At 43.1% G+C, this 24056-nt stretch overlaps 1 protein-coding gene across 1 annotated transcript in view; it reads right to left on the reverse strand.

Annotated features, from left to right (window-relative positions):
* LOC139315023 (centrosomal protein of 290 kDa-like) overlaps positions 1-24056 on the reverse strand; it is a 171471-nt gene that overhangs the window by 4917 nt on the left and 142498 nt on the right. Inside the window, exons 72-83 of the mRNA XM_070941046.1 lie at positions 20567-20638; positions 20334-20398; positions 19602-19748; positions 19331-19471; positions 18954-19091; positions 18492-18585; positions 9098-9169; positions 8865-8929; positions 8133-8279; positions 7862-8002; positions 7542-7679; positions 7080-7173 (exon numbers count right to left, since the gene is read on the reverse strand). Of these exons, the coding sequence (XP_070797147.1) occupies positions 7080-7173; positions 7542-7679; positions 7862-8002; positions 8133-8279; positions 8865-8929; positions 9098-9169; positions 18492-18585; positions 18954-19091; positions 19331-19471; positions 19602-19748; positions 20334-20398; positions 20567-20638 (1314 nt within the window). The remainder of the gene's footprint in view (positions 1-7079; positions 7174-7541; positions 7680-7861; positions 8003-8132; positions 8280-8864; positions 8930-9097; positions 9170-18491; positions 18586-18953; positions 19092-19330; positions 19472-19601; positions 19749-20333; positions 20399-20566; positions 20639-24056) is intronic.

A 24056-nucleotide genomic window follows, 5' to 3' on the forward strand; every position in this document is an offset into this window, starting at 1 on the left:
AGGTAAAATTTTTGATTTAGCGCGTGAGAAAAGTGTTCACTTTTTCCCCAAATGCCAATCTGCAAAGGTAGCCCAACAAGTTGCTTTCTCACAGTTTAGGCAGTACTACTTTTTGTGAGATTGATTGCGATCACAACTGCATCAATAAAATTTGCAATAGTGATGAGAGCTTCATATGAAAAACAAGCTCATTGTTTTGCGGCCACCAACAAATAGCAGAGGTCTTCTTGGTATTCTATTTAAAATGGGGATTAGCAACAAAATTTTACAAGGTGCCAAGCAAACATGTCATCAAGGCTTGGTGCTATGGGGTGATGACATCTCAGTGGTTTCTCTCGAAGTGTGAACTGTGACACGCTGGGTCCTCCTTCCGGAGGTGTGTCCTTACCAGGATCCTCAGCTCCTCGACGCTTCAGCACCTCAGCACCTCCGCACTTCAGCTCCTCGACGCTTCAGCACCTCAGCACTTCAGCACTTCCGCACCTCAGCTCCTCAGAACCTCAGCACTTCAGCACCTCCGCACTTCAGCACTTCAGCACCTCAGAACGTCCGCACTTCAGCACCTCAGCACTTAGCTCCTCAACACCTCCGCACTTCAGCACCTCCGCACTTCAGCTCCTCGACGCTTCAGCACCTCAGCGCTTCAGCACTTCCGCACCTCAGCTCCTCAGAACCTCAGCACTTCAGCACCTCCGCACTTCAGCACTTCAGCACCTCAGAACGTCCGCACTTCAGCACCTCAGCACTTAGCTCCTCAACACCTCCGCACTTCAGCACCTCCGCACTTCAGCTCCTCGACGCTTCAGCACCTCAGCGCTTCAGCACTTCCGCACCTCAGCTCCTCAGAACCTCAGCACTTCAGCACCTCCGCACTTCAGCACTTCAGCACCTCAGAACCTCAGCACTTCAGCACCTCAGCACTTAGCTCCTCAACCCCTCCGCACTTCAGCACCTCAGCACTTCAGCACCTCCGCACTTCAGCTCCTCAGCACTTCAGCACCTCCGCACGTCAGCACCTCCGCACCTCAGCTCCTCAGCGCTTCAGCGCCTCAGCGCTTCAGCGCCTCAGAACCTCAGCACTTCAGCACCTCTGCACTTCAGCACTTCAGCACCTCAGAACATCCGCACTTCAGCACCTCCGCACTTCAGCACCTTAGCTCCTCAACACCTCAGCACAAGGATTGGGATCCTGGATATATATATATGTAGCAGTCAAAGTCATCACAATCAGTGTTTCATGACATGGTCTACTATGTCTTAATCTTTTATCTAGCTGTGGATAGATGCTAGAGGTGCAACTTGTATGCCCCACAGTGTCATGGCAGATAGCAGATACCCCCTCCTATGCCCCCTCGTGCTCAAATCAATCAATGGCTGTCCACTATCGTGTGGTATTGGAGCTTGGGCTACAACACCATTGAAACATTATTTCGCTTTTTACTAATTTCAGAACAACCTCAAAAATGCTTGGCTGTTTATCAGGCTTGAGTTTAGGGGTGCTTCTACTATGTCCATTATACCAAATGCCCTTTGCTTCTGGAGTGCGATGGAGTGGAACCATTACAGGGCACGAAACCATCTCAGTGGGTGGGGTCCTTTCTGCAACAATGACTATCTTGAGGTCACACCATTTCAACAAGTGTCCATCTACTAAATGACCACTCACAAATGATTCCAAAAACTCTAATCATTTCTCAATTTCTAGCATGTGTCTGCTTTGTTTCATCCCTCTGGTGAATTACCATCCAACTTTACCATCCTATTTTGCCTGTGGAGAAATCCTTGGGACACATCTGTGCCAGGAACACAACACTGGTTAATTTTCTCAAGTGGCAGATTGCCCATGTCAAGGGTGGAACAGATTTATGTGACTCTCTTGATTCTTGGAACAGTTCAGCTGTGGGCAAGGTGGCTGAGGGAGGGTCGTCCTGTCTCCTCTCTTGTCTGTGGGGAGGCCTTTTAACTCTAGCACGACGACATGTCGAGAGAGTTACTGATTAGTCTCGTAAAGAGAATTTTAAAGGGAAAGGAAATTACTGTCTCCAGAAGAACCTGAGAGAGAGTCCATCTTGCCTCTGGTGCTTCAGAAGACAGAATCAAAAGATGGAAGGGTTTCAGCTGGACATTAGGAGAACATTCTAAAGCGAAGGGAGAGAAGATTAGAGAATTGACAGCCATCAATTTTTCCTCCCAACTGTGAACATCAAAGCCCCCACTTTATCGACCCCATTGGGTCTGAAAAAGACAGTTAAGCTCTAGGCAGCTTCAGAAGAACATTGGCTCTCCTTGGAGATCTTAAGCTAAGTCTAAGAAATTTTAGAATGGTTCCACAAGGACAAATGTAAGTAAACCACCAAAGTTGAGAGTTCAGATCAATTGTGATGCAGCAGTCAAGGTATTAGATGAGGAACAAGGAGTCTCCCGGTTCAAGTCCAACCATAGACGTTCCTGGGTGACTTCCTCACACTTTCTCATCCCTTTATCTCACACGGTTAATGGATGGAGGGAAAGAGGAACAAAAACTCTCCGGTACCATGAGCTCCTGAACATGAAGCAATACAGGCTGACACAAACACCTCCCAAATTCCAACCGTGGGTTGTGCAGAGGTGCGCTCCTGCATGCGCACTATGGGTTCAGGCTTCCTAATGGGAAATGGGGGAAGGCAAGGCACATACAAGCAGGGAATGTTAAAATTTGCTGATGTATAAAAGGAACACTTATGCAACTGTCCCTGAATAACAGACACATACGTTCACTCTTATGCAGTGCCAGAGTAGTCTGCTCAAGCTGTAAGTCCAACCCTGAATTCTGTTGTGCTAATTGTTAGTTGAGAAGATTCTGTGCATAGTTTCAGCGTTCCGACGGGACCTTTGCGAGTTGACACATAGACTGTTTAGCATTAAATCAGTTTAATTGGACCTTCGCGTGTGGACCTGGTCTTTCCATCAGACACCTTGTTGTCAAATTTTTGACATTTCATCCCTGGTCATAAATTAATTATTCATGTCATCATGTGACAGCTTTTACATCATCACTTTTACTGCATAATCTTTTTTTCATTGAATGACCTCTCATTTTCTTGATGCTTATAAAGTGGCCTTGTTGCAGTCTCCAAATGCTTTGGTTTTTCTTAAGGGAGTAGATTATTTTATGCAACAGATAGTAATGTACTCAGCCCCTAGATCCTATTGCTCCTTGTAACTGATTCATGGTGGATATGAATTTCTGACTGACTGAAAAGTTGTCTGACTTTTAAAACGCATCCGTGCGGTGTGTGCCTCCCTTTACACTGCATGCGGAGAGATTGTAGATGAGAATAACCACGATTTGAGTGAAAGTTCCCCTTTTAGAGATTGGGCCCTATGCAAGGCCAGACCCATATTGGTGGTCTCCCCCAGATACCTTATGGATACAGTTGATTTCTGGTGGGAGCCTAATTTGCAAGGGATCTTGGCCTCTTGCCACCATTGCATCTGAATAGGAAATTTGTTTAGGTGGCTCCCTTGTTTGATTGTTAATTTACATGTTATTCAAAGTAAATAAATCTGATATGATAAATCAGATATGTTTACGTGTCTGTGTGTGTTTTTCGCAAAGTATCAGGCAATGGCCCAGGGGCCAGATAAATGGCTCTTTGAGAATCCAAACACAACGAACAAACCAGTTAACGAGGAGATTTCAGGCTTTATTAAGTACCTGTAGAACAGGGATGTCAAACTGGCGGCCTTCAGGCCGTATGCCCCATGCACAGGCCATGCCCACACCAGCTCCCCAAAGGTAAAAAATGTCATGGAACGTCACGTGATAGCAACGTGCTGTAGAAGGCAAATTAAATAGACGAAAGCATCAAGTCTTAGAAGTCATTTCGCTTCTCAACCAAGAAGGTTCTTCAGGTCCGATTGGATGGTGGGAATGGAAGGATTGATATTCCTTGCAGACAGCTGGGCATTTGTATTCTTTTAGAGAGTTGTTGAGGCCACTTGGAGGTTTGCTTGGTCCTCAGGGTCACCTGAGTAGTGCAAATGGGTGGGGAGCCTTTTTCGACCTGCTGAAAGGGTTCCTGCAGTCTGCACTTTTTCTGGAACTCCCTTCATACTCCTGCACCATGAAGTCCAATGATGGCTCTTTTGCTGCTGGGAACCCCATTTCAAGCAATGGTGATGCTCTGAGGCCCTGGGCGTACAGCCCCACACAACAGACAAGACCGTGGTCCATAACTGTCGGACGGGCATGGAAGTCTGACACGTTTCCTGATAAGGCATCCCCTTCCTTCCACATAGGCTGCATTGTTATGCTAGCAATGCTGCACTCAGGGGAGCACTTCTGATTTTGGTTGATTCCTTTTCACCTTCAAAGCTTCCAGCTTTCACATCTGGCTTTTCGATGAGAGCTGCATGTGGTTCCCTATATGATTTTATACACGTAGGTCAGTTGACTCCAAACAAACAAAATGATCAACGGCGAAGACCCATTTGAAATGGTCCAAAAGAGTAGCACACATGCCGAAACTTAGCTGACACTTCTCCTGTAAGAATCAGGTGAAAACACGGCATTTCTCTCAAAAGGAGGGCTGCAGATGTTCCCGGATTCCAGCCTCGGAGAGAAGGCCCATGAGCTGGGAATTTCTACCCCCAAAATACTGGAGGCCCACAGATTCTCCACCAGAGATGATACAGTATTCACAGTGCTTCTCATCAAGATGCTTCAGAAATCCTTACCACAGCCATGACGAGTAAATCTGTCTTGTTCTTTTCCTAAATGTGCTGACCTAGGCTATCATGGCTTGTTTAAGATATCTGTTGAGTTCATGGGGAAGCTATTTCCAGACCTTCTGATCCGTGAACTAACCTCTTAGTTACAGAACGATATCTCATTTTGTTTATGTCTAGGTAGGGCAAATTCACATGGGCTGTGGACCAGTAATATGTATTTTTAGGAAAAATGCTTCCTCTTCATACATCGCACATAGAAACAGAGGCGTGCCTCTAAAATTGTTGTCATTGCTGACTGATCTAATTTCTAAACTAATGCTTAAATGCATTTCTTCAGATAGCTCCTTGGTGACAGCTTTTCTGATATCTCACTTGGCTTGAGATTTCTTGATAGGCTATCAGGGAAGACTATTTAACTTTGATGGTTATCTTCCTGAATCATCCAGCTCTCACTGGCATAATTCCTAGTTCACAAGGATCTCTTTGTTTTAGTGAGTTGTTGGTACAGGTGACACAGCCTGTATGGCATATGCAATCTTGGTCTATCCTTTCTTTGTCCGTGCTCTACGGTTGTCTATCCATTCTTGGCATTTTGGCATAAATCATGCTTGTCGTTTGGCCCTTCTTTCCTTTTCTTCCTCCATATCAATCGCTTCTTCTTTCCTTTTTCCTTCCACTCTCTTTCTTTTCTCCTCCCACCCAACTTAAGGCAGCGTCTAGATAATCGCAATTGTTGATGACAAGCGTTCATTGGTTATGAAGCTCCTGCTGTAATACCAACGTCCATTAGGAAAACAGTATGCCACTCACTCCAAAAAGGCCCAAGAAGTTTTGGAAAACCACAACAATAAATACTTGCTGACAGGTTTCCAGTTTGTACATTTGGTCATCTTGATCCCAGTAACCCTAGAAGCAGCAGAAATGAGAGACAAGTCTGTACCAAGATGGGATGGGATGGGAGGTTTCAGGCTCTTCCCCATGGAGGTGATTTAAAACTATCTCAAGCTACTCATTCACATATTGCACGATTTCTTCAGGACGTTTTCTATGCATTCCAAGAGCCATTCTTTCTGGCTTCTTCCGGGGATTCTCGTCTGAGGTTTTTCAGAGATGGTTGTAGCCATGCTTGCATATCTGTTTTGGATGCACTAGGACCATTCTTTCTGAACTTGCTAAAGATGCTTGAAGCCATCCATCCACCCATAAGTTTCTTTCAGAGCAAGCAGGTTCTACCCAAATCACCCTCTCCTTCCTCTTTACCATGCTTGTTTTTGATTCCTTAGAGTATTTGAGATCCTGGATGCCCTTAATAGATGCTTCGGGACATTCCCGAGTACCTAGATGGGGTGCTTCAGGTCCTTCCCCTTTGAAGCTATTTACAGATATTTCAAGCCATTTTTGGCATCTTGCTTGTATGTTTCAGGACCTTTTCCAAGTTTTTCAGGGATCGTTGAAGCCATTTTTCCAGTTGCGGTATGGGTTCTTCAGAAAATAAAAAGCTTTCTAAGGATCCTTGAAGCCATTGTAAACTATTTTCCACGGGTCCTTCGGAACGTTGCTTCTTGAGGTTTGCTATTGATTTTTCAAACCATCTCTTCCTCAGAGTTCTTTTAATCTCTACCGTGGACTTCTGTAGATCCTGAACGCCTTTAATAGAGGCTTCAAGCCATTCCCGAGTACCTAGGTGTCCTTCCTCCTCAAGATTCTTTATAGATATTTCAAGTCATTTTTTGGCATCTTGTTTAGATACTTTAGGACCTTCGTCTTGCAGGTTTTTTAAGGATTGTCGAAGCCATTTTTCAAGAACTGGTCTAGGTTCTCCAGAAAGTGACAGGCTTTCTAAGGATCCTTGAAGCCATTCTAATCTATTCACCAGAGATCCTTCAGGACATTGCTTCTTGAGGTTCTCTATTGATTTTTCCAGCCATCCCTTTTTTCTGGCTCGACTTGGATTTTTGTAGATGTTGAATGCCTATAATAGATGCTTCAAGCCATCCCTGCACATCTAAATCGCAGGTTTCTGGCCCTTCTTCTTGGAGATGATTTATCGATGTTTCTAGCCAACCATTCACATCCCCCCTGGATGCCTCAGCACATTCCTTCGGGAGGTTGGTGGTGGATGCTTTAAGCCACTCGGGCAGGGTGTACAGTTCAGAGGAATCCTCTTTCAGGATTTTCAGCGATTGCTGAAGCCACCTCAGTATATTTTGCCCGGGTTCCTTAGATGTTCTGATTTTGAGGCTGTCTACTGAAGCCTTAAGCCATTTCTTATTTAATTGATATCTCAAATTGATTTGAGGCTTCGTTTTGTCTTGAGCTTCTGTCTTGTTTTCGGTAATGTCTGCCCTTGTTTGGCAGAGACTCACAGAGCCTCCTTTGCTCTCTCTGCTGCTGGGTCTCTGCTCCATCTGGTCTCGGTCCATCATTAAGGGGCAGCGGCCCTTCCTCAGTTGTGTCTCTCTAGAAAAAGCCAGAAGGTTAGATGTGAATCTGGACCAACAACAAAGCATTCTTAATTAAAAAAGGATGGGAACTGCTTTGATGTCAGGAAACTCTCACTCTTGTGTCTAAAGTGTGTAGAAGTGTATGAATATTGTTGGGCAGCGGGGGTTGGAGGTTAAAAGATCTCTCCTATACATATCTTCCCATTCACTTCCATGAGATTAACTCCTAGATTTGTATATGTAAAAGTATAATGAGCCATAATTCATTAATTTCTTCCTGAAGTAAGGAGATGTTCAGGTTTTCCCAAGCTTTCTAAGATAAGAGGAACCTAATGTGAAATTCTGGAACAGGAAATTCATGGTGGCTATCTAAAAATTTCTCACCTCCACAGTCTTATTTCGTACTCTCGGCAGAGCTCCTCTTTCTCGTCGGTCAACTCAATATTTTTGAAGGTCAGGACCTCTGTTTTCATTTCGAGCTCTTTGTTTTCTATCGTTAGCTTTGCTATTACTCCTCTTTTTCTGTAAATTATGAGGACAAGAGATATTAGCCTTCTTCATTTTTTACTTGAATTACTAAGCATACCTACATTCTTAATTATTTTTGCATTCCATTATACCTATTGCTCTTCTCTTATTCAGTTATACATACATATAAATTGAATTGGAAAGAAAAAATCAAGTTCGATCTAAACATTTCTCACCTATAAAATTCTTCTTTAAGGTCATTATTTTCCCGTAGGAGCTCTGCATTTTCTCCAGCATATTTTTTAAGCTTGCAGCTGAGACTCTCATTTTCTCGTCTGAGTTTGTCCAGCTTCCCAGGCTCATCTGAACTCTTTTCCCTGTAAAATATCACGAGCAGAGTGAAATTAGCCCCCTTAGGTTTTTTTATTTGAATCATAATACTCGTTTAACATTAAAACTAACTGAAATAGCTGAGAAAGGAAGAGGAAGTCAGGGTTACTAGCTCACCTGCTCAGCTTTTCTTCATACTCTTTGCAGAGTATGAAGAGTTCCTCTTTTTCTTTGGCCAGTTGCAGATTTTTATTCGTAAGCTCCTGAATTTTTAATTCCAGCTCCTCTTTCTCTGTCAGGAGTTTTGACATTTCCATTGTCTTTCTGCAAATTATGAAGATCGGAGAGAAATTAGCTCCCTTTGTAAAAGAATGAGCTTTTTTACTTGAATGATCACTCCTTTTCTTCAATTAAAACACATTAAAAATACCTTCATGGGTGGGTGCGTGCGTGCGTGCGCTTTCGTGCGCCACGTTTGTGTGTGTACGTCAATGCACAGGAAATAATGCTTTGACCATTTATTTTTCTTTTTTTCTAAATATGTTCCATGAAAGGCACAAACAAATTCAAAATGATTTTCAGAAGCAAAGTCAAGTTATGGATGTAGGATATGGGAAAAGTTCTCACTGCTCACAAATGCCTAACTGTCGACATATTTCAACAAGTTGGACTCTCAGAGATAGTAGTACCTTGTTTATGAGGGAGCGTATATTAATTGTATTAATACCCTTGTTATCTCGTGCTCCGCCGGACCTTGTTTATGAGGGAGCGTAACAAGGGTATTAATAAACCCTCAAGATAATAAACAGCAAAGTGTTACTAAACTCTTTTCAGAAGTCATTCTGTAGTGTAGAGGATACCTAAAATGTTTGTGCACCACATAAAGGTATGGCGTATGCCATGACTTACGCATAACTCTGGTTCCTCGCTCTCTTCAGATCTACTTCCAGTCTTTCGGTTTTGGTGTGAACAATCTAGAGAAACAAAAGTACATCACAAGTCAGGAATATATTTCCATATCAGCGCACTCCCTACCCCCACCCCCACTACCCCATCACTCACACTGGGCTTCTTCCCCTCTTATTACGACGTGAATTATTTAATCCACGCTCAAAAGATTCCTCACATGCTAGATGGCTTACCTGATGGGAACGCATCCTTAAATTTAAATCCTGGTCTAGCTGCATCCTAATATTTTCTGGACGCCTGGAAACCTAGCAATTCCGTGAAGAATGAAAAACATAAAATGAATTGTAGATGTTTGCTTGATAATTTTCTTCCTTACGAAAATTTCTTCAAGGAGATACATTTCATGATCATGAGAAGAATTACATGAATTTGTTTTCCATTAATTCTCTGTGATGTCAGTGTAAAGAGGATATTACTTTAAAGTTCCTCTTTAGGAAAAGAGTCAGGGGTGTAGACAAGCATATTTGTGCATATTAAAATCATGCATTCCAAGATGAGCACACACATGTGCAACTCCCAATTTATTGCTGTAGATGTTCAATACAGGCAATAAAGAGTATTCCCGCTGGGATAAAAAAAGAAAGACCTAGTTTTAGTTAATTTGTTTAGGAAACGTAAAAGACAGTGGTTCAAACCAAATATGAATCATCTAAATTTTATGTTACTATTGTATAGGGCCAAAGAAAGTAGCTAATGTGGCAAGGAAGGAACGAACCAAGAATTAGCACAAACTCTGATAATTGCCATTCTTTATTAGAAATTACAAATAAACTAGTTTGTATTGAATAGGTGTGTGTGTGTGTGTGTGGATCTCATATATGTAATGGAAATAGAAAGCGAACATGTACACTATCTAAAATATGTTGCACATGCATTATTAACAATTACCTCAGCACGTCTCCGTTCTTCTGTGGTAGATGACAGAAGAGGAAGTCTGGATGTTTCTTCCTGCCATGACAAAATACCCCATTTAAAAAAACAAACAAATTGACAGCCACTATTTTTTCTAACAACAGCTCTATGTGACTTGGGTTGTTGTTAAAGATAGTTTCAGCTTCAAATCTGCGGTGCCAACTGTATTTCTGTCATCTAAAGTTTGCACCCCGGCCTGGAAGATTTTGATGTTCGTCCACAACTGGAGCAGCTTCTTGGATGAGAATCTAAACATCTTCAAGGAAAACAAAAAAGAAAGTCCTGCTTCCTCTTGAAAAATTCCCATTCCTATTCTTGGGAATAGGAATGGGACAGATAGGGAGTCCTTCTACTATATCCCCAAACAGCCCTTTCATTTTAAGTGCAGAGAAAACGAAAAGTACTCCTGCTAAAAGTCATGTAAAATCTCCATTAGCAACTTGGCCTATTAAATATGTTAAATCAATACTTACAATGACCTAAGATAGCTCTGCAAGTTCATTGATTCATTCATCCAACTTATTTGGCTGCCCAAGTTGCAATAGAGACTCTGGGTCTCTCTCTTTGCTTTCCTTCCACTTGTTTGTGTTTGATTCTCAGGGACTGACCGACCGACCTACTTACCTACCCACCTACTACCCACCTACCGACCGACCGACCGACCTACCTACCTAACTATTCAAATTTCTATACGTTTTATCACACTTGAGAATAGCATTTACTGCGACAGCCTATGAACAAATGTTTTTTCTTACCTCTTTTTGGAGACGTTTCATGGTTTCTCTTAATCTTCTCAACAAATGGTTTTCCATCGCAAAATCAGTGATGGAAACTAGAAGGTAAGGTAATAGGTGAGAATGCAGAATAGCTTTAACATTTTTATTTCAAAAATTGGAATGTAGATCTTGAGACGCAATGTCTACAATAGCACATCATTTTTAAATTATATTTGCCCTCCAGGTCCTCTAATCTGATCCTTTAGGACAGGGCTGTGTCAAGCTCCCAGCCCGTGGGCTGGATGGGTCACATGCTGGCCACAGCCACACCCGGTTTAGTGAAGGAGAAAAAAAAGTCCAGATATGTCACGTGATGCCGCCGTGACGACGTGAGTTAAAGACAGAGCTGTAGCCAAATGCAGCTTCCTCAAGAGTGCCTTTTAAACTCTGGGAATGATGCAGGAAAAGGCCATCTCCCATCTGCCTAATAGTTTAGTCTCCAAAGAGCAGTGGAGCTTCTTGTTTTCTCCCGCAGACTTCAACGTCTGCTGAAACGCATTCTCTTCACATTCTCTTCGGTAGTCAGGCTCTAAGTGCTTGAAAAGGCAACTCCCTTTGCCTCCCCTAATAACTGAGGGAAACACAGTCCAATCTTCCTGGATAGCACCTGGTTGCCCATCCCTCTCCAGGACTTTTCACTTTCCATATTATAACAAGAAACATCAACACTAACTTTGTTTTCAAAATGTAAATCCTACTATGTAGGAGATACAACCATGGACCTGCTAAACTACTGTATCTAGAATGATCTATATAAGTGGCTGTGTTATAATATTCCCCATGAAAAGTCTTTTAATTTAAGGAACTTTTTTCCTTTCAAACCACAACAGACGCTAACAATTTCTAGAGGTAAAATTTTTGATTTAGCGCGTGAGAAAAGTGTTCACTTTTTCCCCAAATGCCAATCTGCAAAGGTAGCCCAACTAGTTGCTTTCTCACAGTTTAGGCAGTACTACTTTTTGTGAGATTGATTGTGATCACAACTGCATCAATAAAATTTGCAATAGTGATGAGAGCTTCATATGAAAAACAAGCTCATTGTTTTGCGGCCACCAACAAATAGCAGAGGTCTTCTTGGTATTCTATTTAAAATGGGGATTAGCAACAAAATTTTACAAGGTGCCAAGCAAACATGTCATCAAGGCTTGGTGCTATGGGGTGATGACATCTCAGTGGTTTCTCTCGAAGTGTGAACTGTGACACGCTGGGTCCTCCTTCCGGAGGTGTGTCCTTACCAGGATCCTCAGCTCCTCGACGCTTCAGCACCTCAGCACCTCCGCACTTCAGCTCCTCGACGCTTCAGCACCTCAGCACTTCAGCACTTCCGCACCTCAGCTCCTCAGAACCTCAGCACTTCAGCACCTCCGCACTTCAGCACTTCAGCACCTCAGAACGTCCGCACTTCAGCACCTCAGCACTTAGCTCCTCAACACCTCCGCACTTCAGCACCTCCGCACTTCAGCTCCTCGACGCTTCAGCACCTCAGCACTTCAGCACCTCAACACCTCCGCACTTCAGCACCTCCGCACTTCAGCTCCTCGACGCTTCAGCACCTCAGCGCTTCAGCACTTCCGCACCTCAGCTCCTCAGAACCTCAGCACTTCAGCACCTCCGCACTTCAGCACTTCAGCACCTCAGAACCTCAGCACTTCAGCACCTCAGCACTTAGCTCCTCAACCCCTCCGCACTTCAGCACCTCAGCACTTCAGCACCTCCGCACTTCAGCTCCTCAGCACTTCAGCACCTCCGCACGTCAGCACCTCCGCACCTCAGCTCCTCAGCGCTTCAGCGCCTCAGCGCTTCAGCGCCTCAGAACCTCAGCACTTCAGCACCTCTGCACTTCAGCACTTCAGCACCTCAGAACGTCCGCACTTCAGCACCTCCGCACTTCAGCACCTTAGCTCCTCAACACCTCCGCAATTCAGCACCTCAGCTCCTCCGCAACTCAGCACCTCAACTCCTCAACACCTCAGCACAAGGATTGGGATCCTGGATATATATATATGTAGCAGTCAAAGTCATCACAATCAGTGTTTCATGACATGGTCTACTATGTCTTAATCTTTTATCTAGCTGTGGATAGATGCTAGAGGTGCAACTTGTATGCCCCACAGTGTCATGGCAGATAGCAGATACCCCCTCCTATGCCCCCTCGTGCTCAAATCAATCAATGGCTGTCCACTATCGTGTGGTATTGGAGCTTGGGCTACAACACCATTGAAACATTATTTCGCTTTTTACTAATTTCAGAACAACCTCAAAAATGCTTGGCTGTTTATCAGGCTTGAGTTTAGGGGTGCTTCTACTATGTCCATTATACCAAATGCCCTTTGCTTCTGGAGTGCGATGGAGTGGAACCATTACAGGGCACGAAACCATCTCAGTGGGTGGGGTCCTTTCTGCAACAATGACTATCTTGAGGTCACACCATTTCAACAAGTGTCCATCTACTAAATGACCACTCACAAATGATTCCAAAAACTCTAATCATTTCTCAATTTCTAGCATGTGTCTGCTTTGTTTCATCCCTCTGGTGAATTACCATCCAACTTTACCATCCTATTTTGCCTGTGGAGAAATCCTTGGGACACATCTGTGCCAGAAACACAACACTGGTTAATTTTCTCAAGTGGCAGATTGCCCATGTCAAGGGTGGAACAGATTTATGTGACTCTCTTGATTCTTGGAACAGTTCAGCTGTGGGCAAGGTGGCTGAGGGAGGGTCGTCCTGTCTCCTCTCTTGTCTGTGGGGAGGCCTTTTAACTCTAGCACGACGACATGTCGAGAGAGTTACTGATTAGTCTCGTAAAGAGAATTTTAAAGGGAAAGGAAATTACTGTCTCCAGAAGAACCTGAGAGAGAGTCCATCTTGCCTCTGGTGCTTCAGAAGACAGAATCAAAAGATGGAAGGGTTTCAGCTGGACATTAGGAGAACATTCTAAAGCGAAGGGAGAGAAGATTAGAGAATTGACAGCCATCAATTTTTCCTCCCAACTGTGAACATCAAAGCCCCCACTTTATCGACCCCATTGGGTCTGAAAAAGACAGTTAAGCTCTAGGCAGCTTCAGAAGAACATTGGCTCTCCTTGGAGATCTTAAGCTAAGTCTAAGAAATTTTAGAATGGTTCCACAAGGACAAATGTAAGTAAACCACCAAAGTTGAGAGTTCAGATCAATTGTGATGCAGCAGTCAAGGTATTAGATGAGGAACAAGGAGTCTCCCGGTTCAAGTCCAACCATAGACGTTCCTGGGTGACTTCCTCACACTTTCTCATCCCTTTATCTCACACGGTTAATGGATGGAGGGAAAGAGGAACAAAAACTCTCCGGTACCATGAGCTCCTGAACATGAAGCAATACAGGCTGACACAAACACCTCCCAAATTCCAACCGTGGGTTGTGCAGAGGTGCGCTCCTGCATGCGCACTATGGGTTCAGGCTTCCTAATGGGAAATGGGGGAAGGCAAGGCACATACAAGCAGGGAATGTTAAAATTTGCTGATGTATAAAAGGAACACTTATGCAACTGTCCCTGAATAACAGACACATACGTTCACTCTTATGCAGTGCCAGAGTAGTCTGCTCAAGCTGTAAGTCCAACCCTGAATTCTGTTGTGCTAATTGTTAGTTGAGAAGATTCTGTGCATAGTTTCAGCGTTCCGACGGGACCTTTGCGAGTTGACACATAGACTGTTTAGCATTAAATCAGTTTAATTGGACCTTCGCGTGTGGACCTGGTCTTTCCATCAGACACCTTGTTGTCAAATTTTTGACATTTCATCCCTGGTCATAAATTAATTATTCATGTCATCATGTGACAGCTTTTACATCATCACTTTTACTGCATAATCTTTTTTTCATTGAATGACCTCTCATTTTCTTGATGCTTATAAAGTGGCCTTGTTGCAGTCTCCAAATGCTTTGGTTTTTCTTAAGGGAGTAGATTATTTTATGCAACAGATAGTAATGTACTCAGCCCCTAGATCCTATTGCTCCTTGTAACTGATTCATGGTGGATATGAATTTCTGACTGACTGAAAAGTTGTCTGACTTTTAAAACGCATCCGTGCGGTGTGTGCCTCCCTTTACACTGCATGCGGAGAGATTGTAGATGAGAATAACCACGATTTGAGTGAAAGTTCCCCTTTTAGAGATTGGGCCCTATGCAAGGCCAGACCCATATTGGTGGTCTCCCCCAGATACCTTATGGATACAGTTGATTTCTGGTGGGAGCCTAATTTGCAAGGGATCTTGGCCTCTTGCCACCATTGCATCTGAATAGGAAATTTGTTTAGGTGGCTCCCTTGTTTGATTGTTAATTTACATGTTATTCAAAGTAAATAAATCTGATATGATAAATCAGATATGTTTACGTGTCTGTGTGTGTTTTTCGCAAAGTATCAGGCAATGGCCCAGGGGCCAGATAAATGGCTCTTTGAGAATCCAAACACAACGAACAAACCAGTTAACGAGGAGATTTCAGGCTTTATTAAGTACCTGTAGAACAGGGATGTCAAACTGGCGGCCTTCAGGCCGTATGCCCCATGCACAGGCCATGCCCACACCAGCTCCCCAAAGGTAAAAAATGTCATGGAACGTCACGTGATAGCAACGTGCTGTAGAAGGCAAATTAAATAGACGAAAGCATCAAGTCTTAGAAGTCATTTCGCTTCTCAACCAAGAAGGTTCTTCAGGTCTGATTGGATGGTGGGAATGGAAGGATTGATATTCCTTGCAGACAGCTGGGCATTTGTATTCTTTTAGAGAGTTGTTGAGGCCACTTGGAGGTTTGCTTGGTCCTCAGGGTCACCTGAGTAGTGCAAATGGGTGGGGAGCCTTTTTCGACCTGCTGAAAGGGTTCCTGCAGTCTGCACTTTTTCTGGAACTCCCTTCATACTCCTGCACCATGAAGTCCAATGATGGCTCTTTTGCTGCTGGGAACCCCATTTCAAGCAATGGTGATGCTCTGAGGCCCTGGGCGTACAGCCCCACACAACAGACAAGACCGTGGTCCATAACTGTCGGACGGGCATGGAAGTCTGACACGTTTCCTGATAAGGCATCCCCTTCCTTCCACATAGGCTGCATTGTTATGCTAGCAATGCTGCACTCAGGGGAGCACTTCTGATTTTGGTTGATTCCTTTTCACCTTCAAAGCTTCCAGCTTTCACATCTGGCTTTTCGATGAGAGCTGCATGTGGTTCCCTATATGATTTTATACACGTAGGTCAGTTGACTCCAAACAAACAAAATGATCAACGGCGAAGACCCATTTGAAATGGTCCAAAAGAGTAGCGCACATGCCGAAACTTAGCTGACACTTCTCCTGTAAGAATCAGGTGAAAACACGGCATTTCTCTCAAAAGGAGGGCTGCAGATGTTCCCGGATTCCAGCCTCGGAGAGAAGGCCCATGAGCTGGGAATTTCTACCCCCAAAATACTGGAGGCCCACAGATTCTCCACCAGAGATGATACAGTATTCACAGTGCTTCTCATCAAGATGCTTCAGAAATCCTTACCACAGCCATGACGAGTAAATCTGTCTTGTTCTTTTCCTAAATGTGCTGACCTAGGCTATCATGGCTTGTTTAAGATATCTGTTGAGTTCATGGGGAAGCTATTTCCAGACCTTCTGATCCGTGAACTAACCTCTTAGTTACAGAACGATATCTCATTTTGTTTATGTCTAGGTAGGGCAAATTCACATGGGCTGTGGACCAGTAATATGTATTTTTAGGAAAAATGCTTCCTCTTCATACATCGCACATAGAAACAGAGGCGTGCCTCTAAAATTGGTGTCATTGCTGACTGATCTAATTTCTAAACTAATGCTTAAATGCATTTCTTCAGATAGCTCCTTGGTGACAGCTTTTCTGATATCTCACTTGGCTTGAGATTTCTTGATAGGCTATCAGGGAAGACTATTTAACTTTGATGGTTATCTTCCTGAATCATCCAGCTCTCACTGGCATAATTCCTAGTTCACAAGGATCTCTTTGTTTTAGTGAGTTGTTGGTACAGGTGACACAGCCTGTATGGCATATGCAATCTTGGTCTATCCTTTCTTTGTCCGTGCTCTACGGTTGTCTATCCATTCTTGGCATTTTGGCATAAATCATGCTTGTCGTTTGGCCCTTCTTTCCTTTTCTTCCTCCATATCAATCGCTTCTTCTTTCCTTTTTCCTTCCACTCTCTTTCTTTTCTCCTCCCACCCAACTTAAGGCAGCGTCTAGATAATCGCAATTGTTGATGACAAGCGTTCATTGGTTATGAAGCTCCTGCTGTAATACCAACGTCCATTAGGAAAACAGTATGCCACTCACTCCAAAAAGGCCCAAGAAGTTTTGGAAAACCACAACAATAAATACTTGCTGACAGGTTTCCAGTTTGTACATTTGGTCATCTTGATCCCAGTAACCCTAGAAGCAGCAGAAATGAGAGACAAGTCTGTACCAAGATGGGATGGGATGGGAGGTTTCAGGCTCTTCCCCATGGAGGTGATTTAAAACTATCTCAAGCTACTCATTCACATATTGCACGATTTCTTCAGGACGTTTTCTATGCATTCCAAGAGCCATTCTTTCTGGCTTCTTCCGGGGATTCTCGTCTGAGGTTTTTCAGAGATGGTTGTAGCCATGCTTGCATATCTGTTTTGGGTGCACTAGGACCATTCTTTCTGAACTTGCTAAAGATGCTTGAAGCCATCCATCCACCCATAAGTTTCTTTCAGAGCAAGCAGGTTCTACCCAAATCACCCTCTCCTTCCTCTTTACCATGCTTGTTTTTGATTCCTTAGAGTATTTGAGATCCTGGATGCCCTTAATAGATGCTTCGGGACATTCCCGAGTACCTAGATGGGGTGCTTCAGGTCCTTCCCCTTTGAAGCTATTTACAGATATTTCAAGCCATTTTTGGCATCTTGCTTGTATGTTTCAGGACCTTTTCCAAGTTTTTCAGGGATCGTTGAAGCCATTTTTCCAGTTGCGGTATGGGTTCTTCAGAAAATAAAAAGCTTTCTAAGGATCCTTGAAGCCATTGTAAACTATTTTCCACGGGTCCTTCGGAACATTGCTTCTTGAGGTTTGCTATTGATTTTTCAAACCATCTCTTCCTCAGAGTTCTTTTAATCTCTACCGTGGACTTCTGTAGATCCTGAACGCCTTTAATAGAGGCTTCAAGCCATTCCCGAGTACCTAGGTGTCCTTCCTCCTCAAGATTCTTTATAGATATTTCAAGTCATTTTTTGGCATCTTGTTTAGATACTTTAGGACCTTCGTCTTGCAGGTTTTTTAAGGATTGTCGAAGCCATTTTTCAAGAACTGGTCTAGGTTCTCCAGAAAGTGACAGGCTTTCTAAGGATCCTTGAAGCCATTCTAATCTATTCACCAGAGATCCTTCAGGACATTGCTTCTTGAGGTTCTCTATTGATTTTTCCAGCCATCCCTTTTTTCTGGCTCGACTTGGATTTTTGTAGATGTTGAATGCCTATAATAGATGCTTCAAGCCATCCCTGCACATCTAAATCGCAGGTTTCTGGCCCTTCTTCTTGGAGATGATTTATCGATGTTTCTAGCCAACCATTCACATCCCCCCTGGATGCCTCAGCACATTCCTTCGGGAGGTTGGTGGTGGATGCTTTAAGCCACTCGGGCAGGGTGTACAGTTCAGAGGAATCCTCTTTCAGGATTTTCAGCGATTGCTGAAGCCACCTCAGTATATTTTGCCCGGGTTCCTTAGATGTTCTGATTTTGAGGCTGTCTACTGAAGCCTTAAGCCATTTCTTATTTAATTGATATCTCAAATTGATTTGAGGCTTCGTTTTGTCTTGAGCTTCTGTCTTGTTTTCGGTAATGTCTGCCCTTGTTTGGCAGAGACTCACAGAGCCTCCTTTGCTCTCTCTGCTGCTGGGTCTCTGCTCCATCTGGTCTCGGTCCATCATTAAGGGGCAGCGGCCCTTCCTCAGTTGTGTCTCTCTAGAAAAAGCCAGAAGGTTAGATGTGAATCTGGACCAACAACAAAGCATTCTTAATTAAAAAAGGATGGGAACTGCTTTGATGTCAGGAAACTCTCACTCTTGTGTCTAAAGTGTGTAGAAGTGTATGAATGTTGTTGGGCAGCGGGGGTTGGAGGTTAAAAGATCTCTCCTATACATATCTTCCCATTCACTTCCATGAGATTAACTCCTAGATTTGTATATGTAAAAGTATAATGAGCCATAATTCATTAATTTCTTCCTGAAGTAAGGAGATGTTCAGGTTTTCCCAAGCTTTCTAAGATAAGGGGAACCTAATGTGAAATTCTGGAACAGGAAATTCATGGTGGCTATCTAAAAATTTCTCACCTCCACAGTCTTATTTCGTACTCTCGACAGAGCTCCTCTTTCTCGTCGGTCAACTCAATATTTTTGAAGGTCAGGACCTCTGTTTTCATTTCGAGCTCTTTGTTTTCTATCGTTAGCTTTGCTATTACTCCTCTTTTTCTGTAAATTATGAGGACAAGAGATATTAGCCTTCTTCATTTTTTACTTGAATTACTAAGCATACCTACATTCTTAATTATTTTTGCATTCCATTATACCTATTGCTCTTCTCTTATTCAGTTATACATACATATAAAAGAATGGAACATTTCTTTCATCCGGTATATCTGGCTTAAGGGCTCTAATAAATAAATTTGAATTGGAAAGAAAAAATCAAGTTCGATCTAAACATTTCTCACCTATAAAATTCTTCTTTAAGGTCATTATTTTCCCGTAGGAGCTCTGCATTTTCTCCAGCATATTTTTTAAGCTTGCAGCTGAGACTCTCATTTTCTCGTCTGAGTTTGTCCAGCTGCCCAGGCTCATCTGAACTCTTTTCCCTGTAAAATATCACGAGCAGAGTGAAATTAGCCCCCTTAGGTTTTTTTATTTGAATCATAATACTCGTTTAACATTAAAACTAACTGAAATAGCTGAGAAAGGAAGAGGAAGTCAGGGTTACTAGCTCACCTGCTCAGCTTTTCTTCATACTCTTTGCAGAGTATGAAGAGTTCCTCTTTTTCTTTGGCCAGTTGCAGATTTTTATTCGTAAGCTCCTGAATTTTTAATTCCAGCTCCTCTTTCTCTGTCAGGAGTTTTGACATTTCCATTGTCTTTCTGCAAATTATGAAGATCGGAGAGAAATTAGCTCCCTTTGTAAAAGAATGAGCTTTTTTACTTGAATGATCACTCCTTTTCTTCAATTAAAACACATTAAAAATACCTTCATGGGTGGGTGCGTGCGTGCGTGCGCTTTCGTGCGCCACGTTTGTGTGTGTACGTCAATGCACAGGAAATAATGCTTTGACCATTTATTTTTCTTTTTTTCTAAATATGTTCCATGAAAGGCACAAACAAATTCAAAATGATTTTCAGAAGCAAAGTCAAGTTATGGATGTAGGATATGGGGAAAGTTCTCACTGCTCACAAATGCCTAACTGTCGACATATTTCAACAAGTTGGTCTCTCAGAGATAGTAGTACCTTGTTTATGAGGGAGCGTATATTAATTGTATTAATACCCTTGTTATCTCGTGCTCCGCCGGACCTTGTTTATGAGGGAGCGTAACAAGGGTATTAATAAACCCTCAAGATAATAAACAGCAAAGTGTTACTAAACTCTTTTCAGAAGTCATTCTGTAGTGTAGAGGATACCTAAAATGTTTGTGCACCACATAAAGGTATGGCGTATGCCATGACTTACGCATAACTCTGGTTCCTCGCTCTCTTCAGATCTACTTCCAGTCTTTCGGTTTTGGTGTGAACAATCTAGAGAAACAAAAGTACATCACAAGTCAGGAATATATTTCCATATCAGCGCACTCCCTACCCCCACCCCCACTACCCCATCACTCACACTGGGCTTCTTCCCCTCTTATTACGACGTGAATTATTTAATCCACGCTCAAAAGATTCCTCACATGCTAGATGGCTTACCTGATGGGAACGCATCCTTAAATTTAAATCCTGGTCCAGCTGCATCCTAATATTTTCTGGACGCCTGGAAACCTAGCAATTCCGTGAAGAATGAAAAACATAAAATGAATTGTAGATGTTTGCTTGATAATTTTCTTCCTTACGAAAATTTCTTCAAGGAGATACATTTCATGATCATGAGAAGAATTACATGAATTTGTTTTCCATTAATTCTCTGTGATGTCAGTGTAAAGAGGATATTACTTTAAAGTTCCTCTTTAGGAAAAGAGTCAGGGGTGTAGACAAGCATATTTGTGCATATTAAAATCATGCATTCCAAGATGAGCACACACATGTGCAACTCCCAATTTATTGCTGTAGATGTTCAATACAGGCAATAAAGAGTATTCCCGCTGGGATAAAAAAAGAAAGACCTAGTTTTAGTTAATTTGTTTAGGAAACGTAAAAGACAGTGGTTCAAACCAAATATGAATCATCTAAATTTTATGTTACTATTGTATAGGGCCAAAGAAAGTAGCTAATGTGGCAAGGAAGGAACGAACCAAGAATTAGCACAAACTCTGATAATTGCCATTCTTTATTAGAAATTACAAATAAACTAGTTTGTATTGAATAGGTGTGTGTGTGTGTGTGTGGATCTCATATATGTAATGGAAATAGAAAGCGAACATGTACACTATCTAAAATATGTTGCACATGCATTATTAACAATTACCTCAGCACGTCTCCGTTCTTCTGTGGTAGATGACAGAAGAGGAAGTCTGGATGTTTCTTCCTGCCATGACAAAATACCCCATTTAAAAAAACAAACAAATTGACAGCCACTATTTTTTCTAACAACAGCTCTATGTGACTTGGGTTGTTGTTAAAGATAGTTTCAGCTTCAAATCTGCGGTGCCAACTGTATTTCTGTCATCTAAAGTTTGCACCCCGGCCTGGAAGATTTTGATGTTCGTCCACAACTGGAGCAGCTTCTTGGATGAGAATCTAAACATCTTCAAGGAAAACAAAAAAGAAAGTCCTGCTTCCTCTTGAAAAATTCCCATTCCTATTCTTGGGAATAGGAATGGGACAGATAGGGAGTCCTTCTACTATATCCCCAAACAGCCCTTTCATTTTAAGTGCAGAGAAAACGAAAAGTACTCCTGCTAAAAGTCATGTAAAATCTCCATTAGCAACTTGGCCTATTAAATATGTTAAATCAATACTTACAATGACCTAAGATAGCTCTGCAAGTTCATTGATTCATTCATCCAACTTATTTGGCTGCCCAAGTTGCAATAGAGACTCTGGGTCTCTCTCTTTGCTTTCCTTCCACTTGTTTGTGTTTGATTCTCAGGGACTGACCGACCGACCTACTTACCTACCCACCTACTACCCACCTACCGACCGACCGACCGACCTACCTACCTAACTATTCAAATTTCTATACGTTTTATCACACTTGAGAATAGCATTTACTGCGACAGCCTATGAACAAATGTTTTTTCTTACCTCTTTTTGGAGACGTTTCATGGTTTCTCTTAATCTTCTCAACAAATGGTTTTCCATCGCAAAATCAGTGATGGAAACTAGAAGGTAAGGTAATAGGTGAGAATGCAGAATAGCTTTAACATTTTTATTTCAAAAATTGGAATGTAGATCTTGAGACGCAATGTCTACAATAGCACATCATTTTTAAATTATATTTGCCCTCCAGGTCCTCTAATCTGATCCTTTAGGACAGGGCTGTGTCAAGCTCCCAGCCCGTGGGCTGGATGGGTCACATGCTGGCCACAGCCACACCCGGTTTAGTGAAGGAGAAAAAAAAGTCCAGATATGTCACGTGATGCCGCCGTGACGACGTGAGTTAAAGACAGAGCTGTAGCCAAATGCAGCTTCCTCAAGAGTGCCTTTTAAACTCTGGGAATGATGCAGGAAAAGGCCATCTCCCATCTGCCTAATAGTTTAGTCTCCAAAGAGCAGTGGAGCTTCTTGTTTTCTCCCGCAGACTTCAACGTCTGCTGAAACGCATTCTCTTCACATTCTCTTCGGTAGTCAGGCTCTAAGTGCTTGAAAAGGCAACTCCCTTTGCCTCCCCTAATAACTGAGGGAAACACAGTCCAATCTTCCTGGATAGCACCTGGTTGCCCATCCCTCTCCAGGACTTTTCACTTTCCATATTATAACAAGAAACATCAACACTAACTTTGTTTTCAAAATGTAAATCCTACTATGTAGGAGATACAACCATGGACCTGCTAAACTACTGTATCTAGAATGATCTATATAACTGGCCGTGTTATAATATTCCCCATGAAAAGTCTTTTAATTTAAGGAACTTTTTTCCTTTCAAACCACAACAGACGCTAACAATTTCTAGAGGTAAAATTTTTGATTTAGCGCGTGAGAAAAGTGTTCACTTTTTCCCCAAATGCCAATCTGCAAAGGTAGCCCAACAAGTTGCTTTCTCACAGTTTAGGCAGTACTACTTTTTGTGAGATTGATTGCGATCACAACTGCATCAATAAAATTTGCAATAGTGATGAGAGCTTCATATGAAAAACAAGCTCATTGTTTTGCGGCCACCAACAAATAGCAGAGGTCTTCTTGGTATTCTATTTAAAATGGGGATTAGCAACAAAATTTTACAAGGTGCCAAGCAAACATGTCATCAAGGCTTGGTGCTATGGGGTGATGACATCTCAGTGGTTTCTCTCGAAGTGTGAACTGTGACACGCTGGGTCCTCCTTCCGGAGGTGTGTCCTTACCAGGATCCTCAGCTCCTCGACGCTTCAGCACTTCAGCACCTCCGCACTTCAGCTCCTCGACGCTTCAGCACCTCAGCACTTCAGCACTTCCGCACCTCAGCTCCTCAGAACCTCAGCACTTCAGCACCTCCGCACTTCAGCACTTCAGCACCTCAGAACGTCCGCACTTCAGCACCTCAGCACTTAGCTCCTCAACACCTCCGCACTTCAGCACCTCCGCACTTCAGCTCCTCGACGCTTCAGCACCTCAGCACTTCAGCACCTCAACACCTCCGCACTTCAGCACCTCCGCACTTCAGCTCCTCGACGCTTCAGCACCTCAGCGCTTCAGCACTTCCGCACCTCAGCTCCTCAGAACCTCAGCACTTCAGCACCTCCGCACTTCAGCACTTCAGCACCTCAGAACCTCAGCACTTCAGCACCTCAGCACTTAGCTCCTCAACCCCTCCGCACTTCAGCACCTCAGCACTTCAGCACCTCCGCACTTCAGCTCCTCAGCACTTCAGCACCTCCGCACGTCAGCACCTCCGCACCTCAGCTCCTCAGCGCTTCAGCGCCTCAGCGCTTCAGCGCCTCAGAACCTCAGCACTTCAGCACCTCTGCACTTCAGCACTTCAGCACCTCAGAACGTCCGCACTTCAGCACCTCCGCACTTCAGCACCTTAGCTCCTCAACACCTCCGCAATTCAGCACCTCAGCTCCTCCGCAACTCAGCACCTCAACTCCTCAACACCTCAGCA

The sequence above is a fragment of the Pituophis catenifer genome, unplaced genomic scaffold, assembly GCF_029215685.1.
Source record: "Pituophis catenifer annectens isolate HBS135680 unplaced genomic scaffold, rPitCat1.0.hap2 SCAF_3, whole genome shotgun sequence".
NCBI classification, from domain to species: Eukaryota; Metazoa; Chordata; class Lepidosauria; order Squamata; family Colubridae; genus Pituophis; species Pituophis catenifer.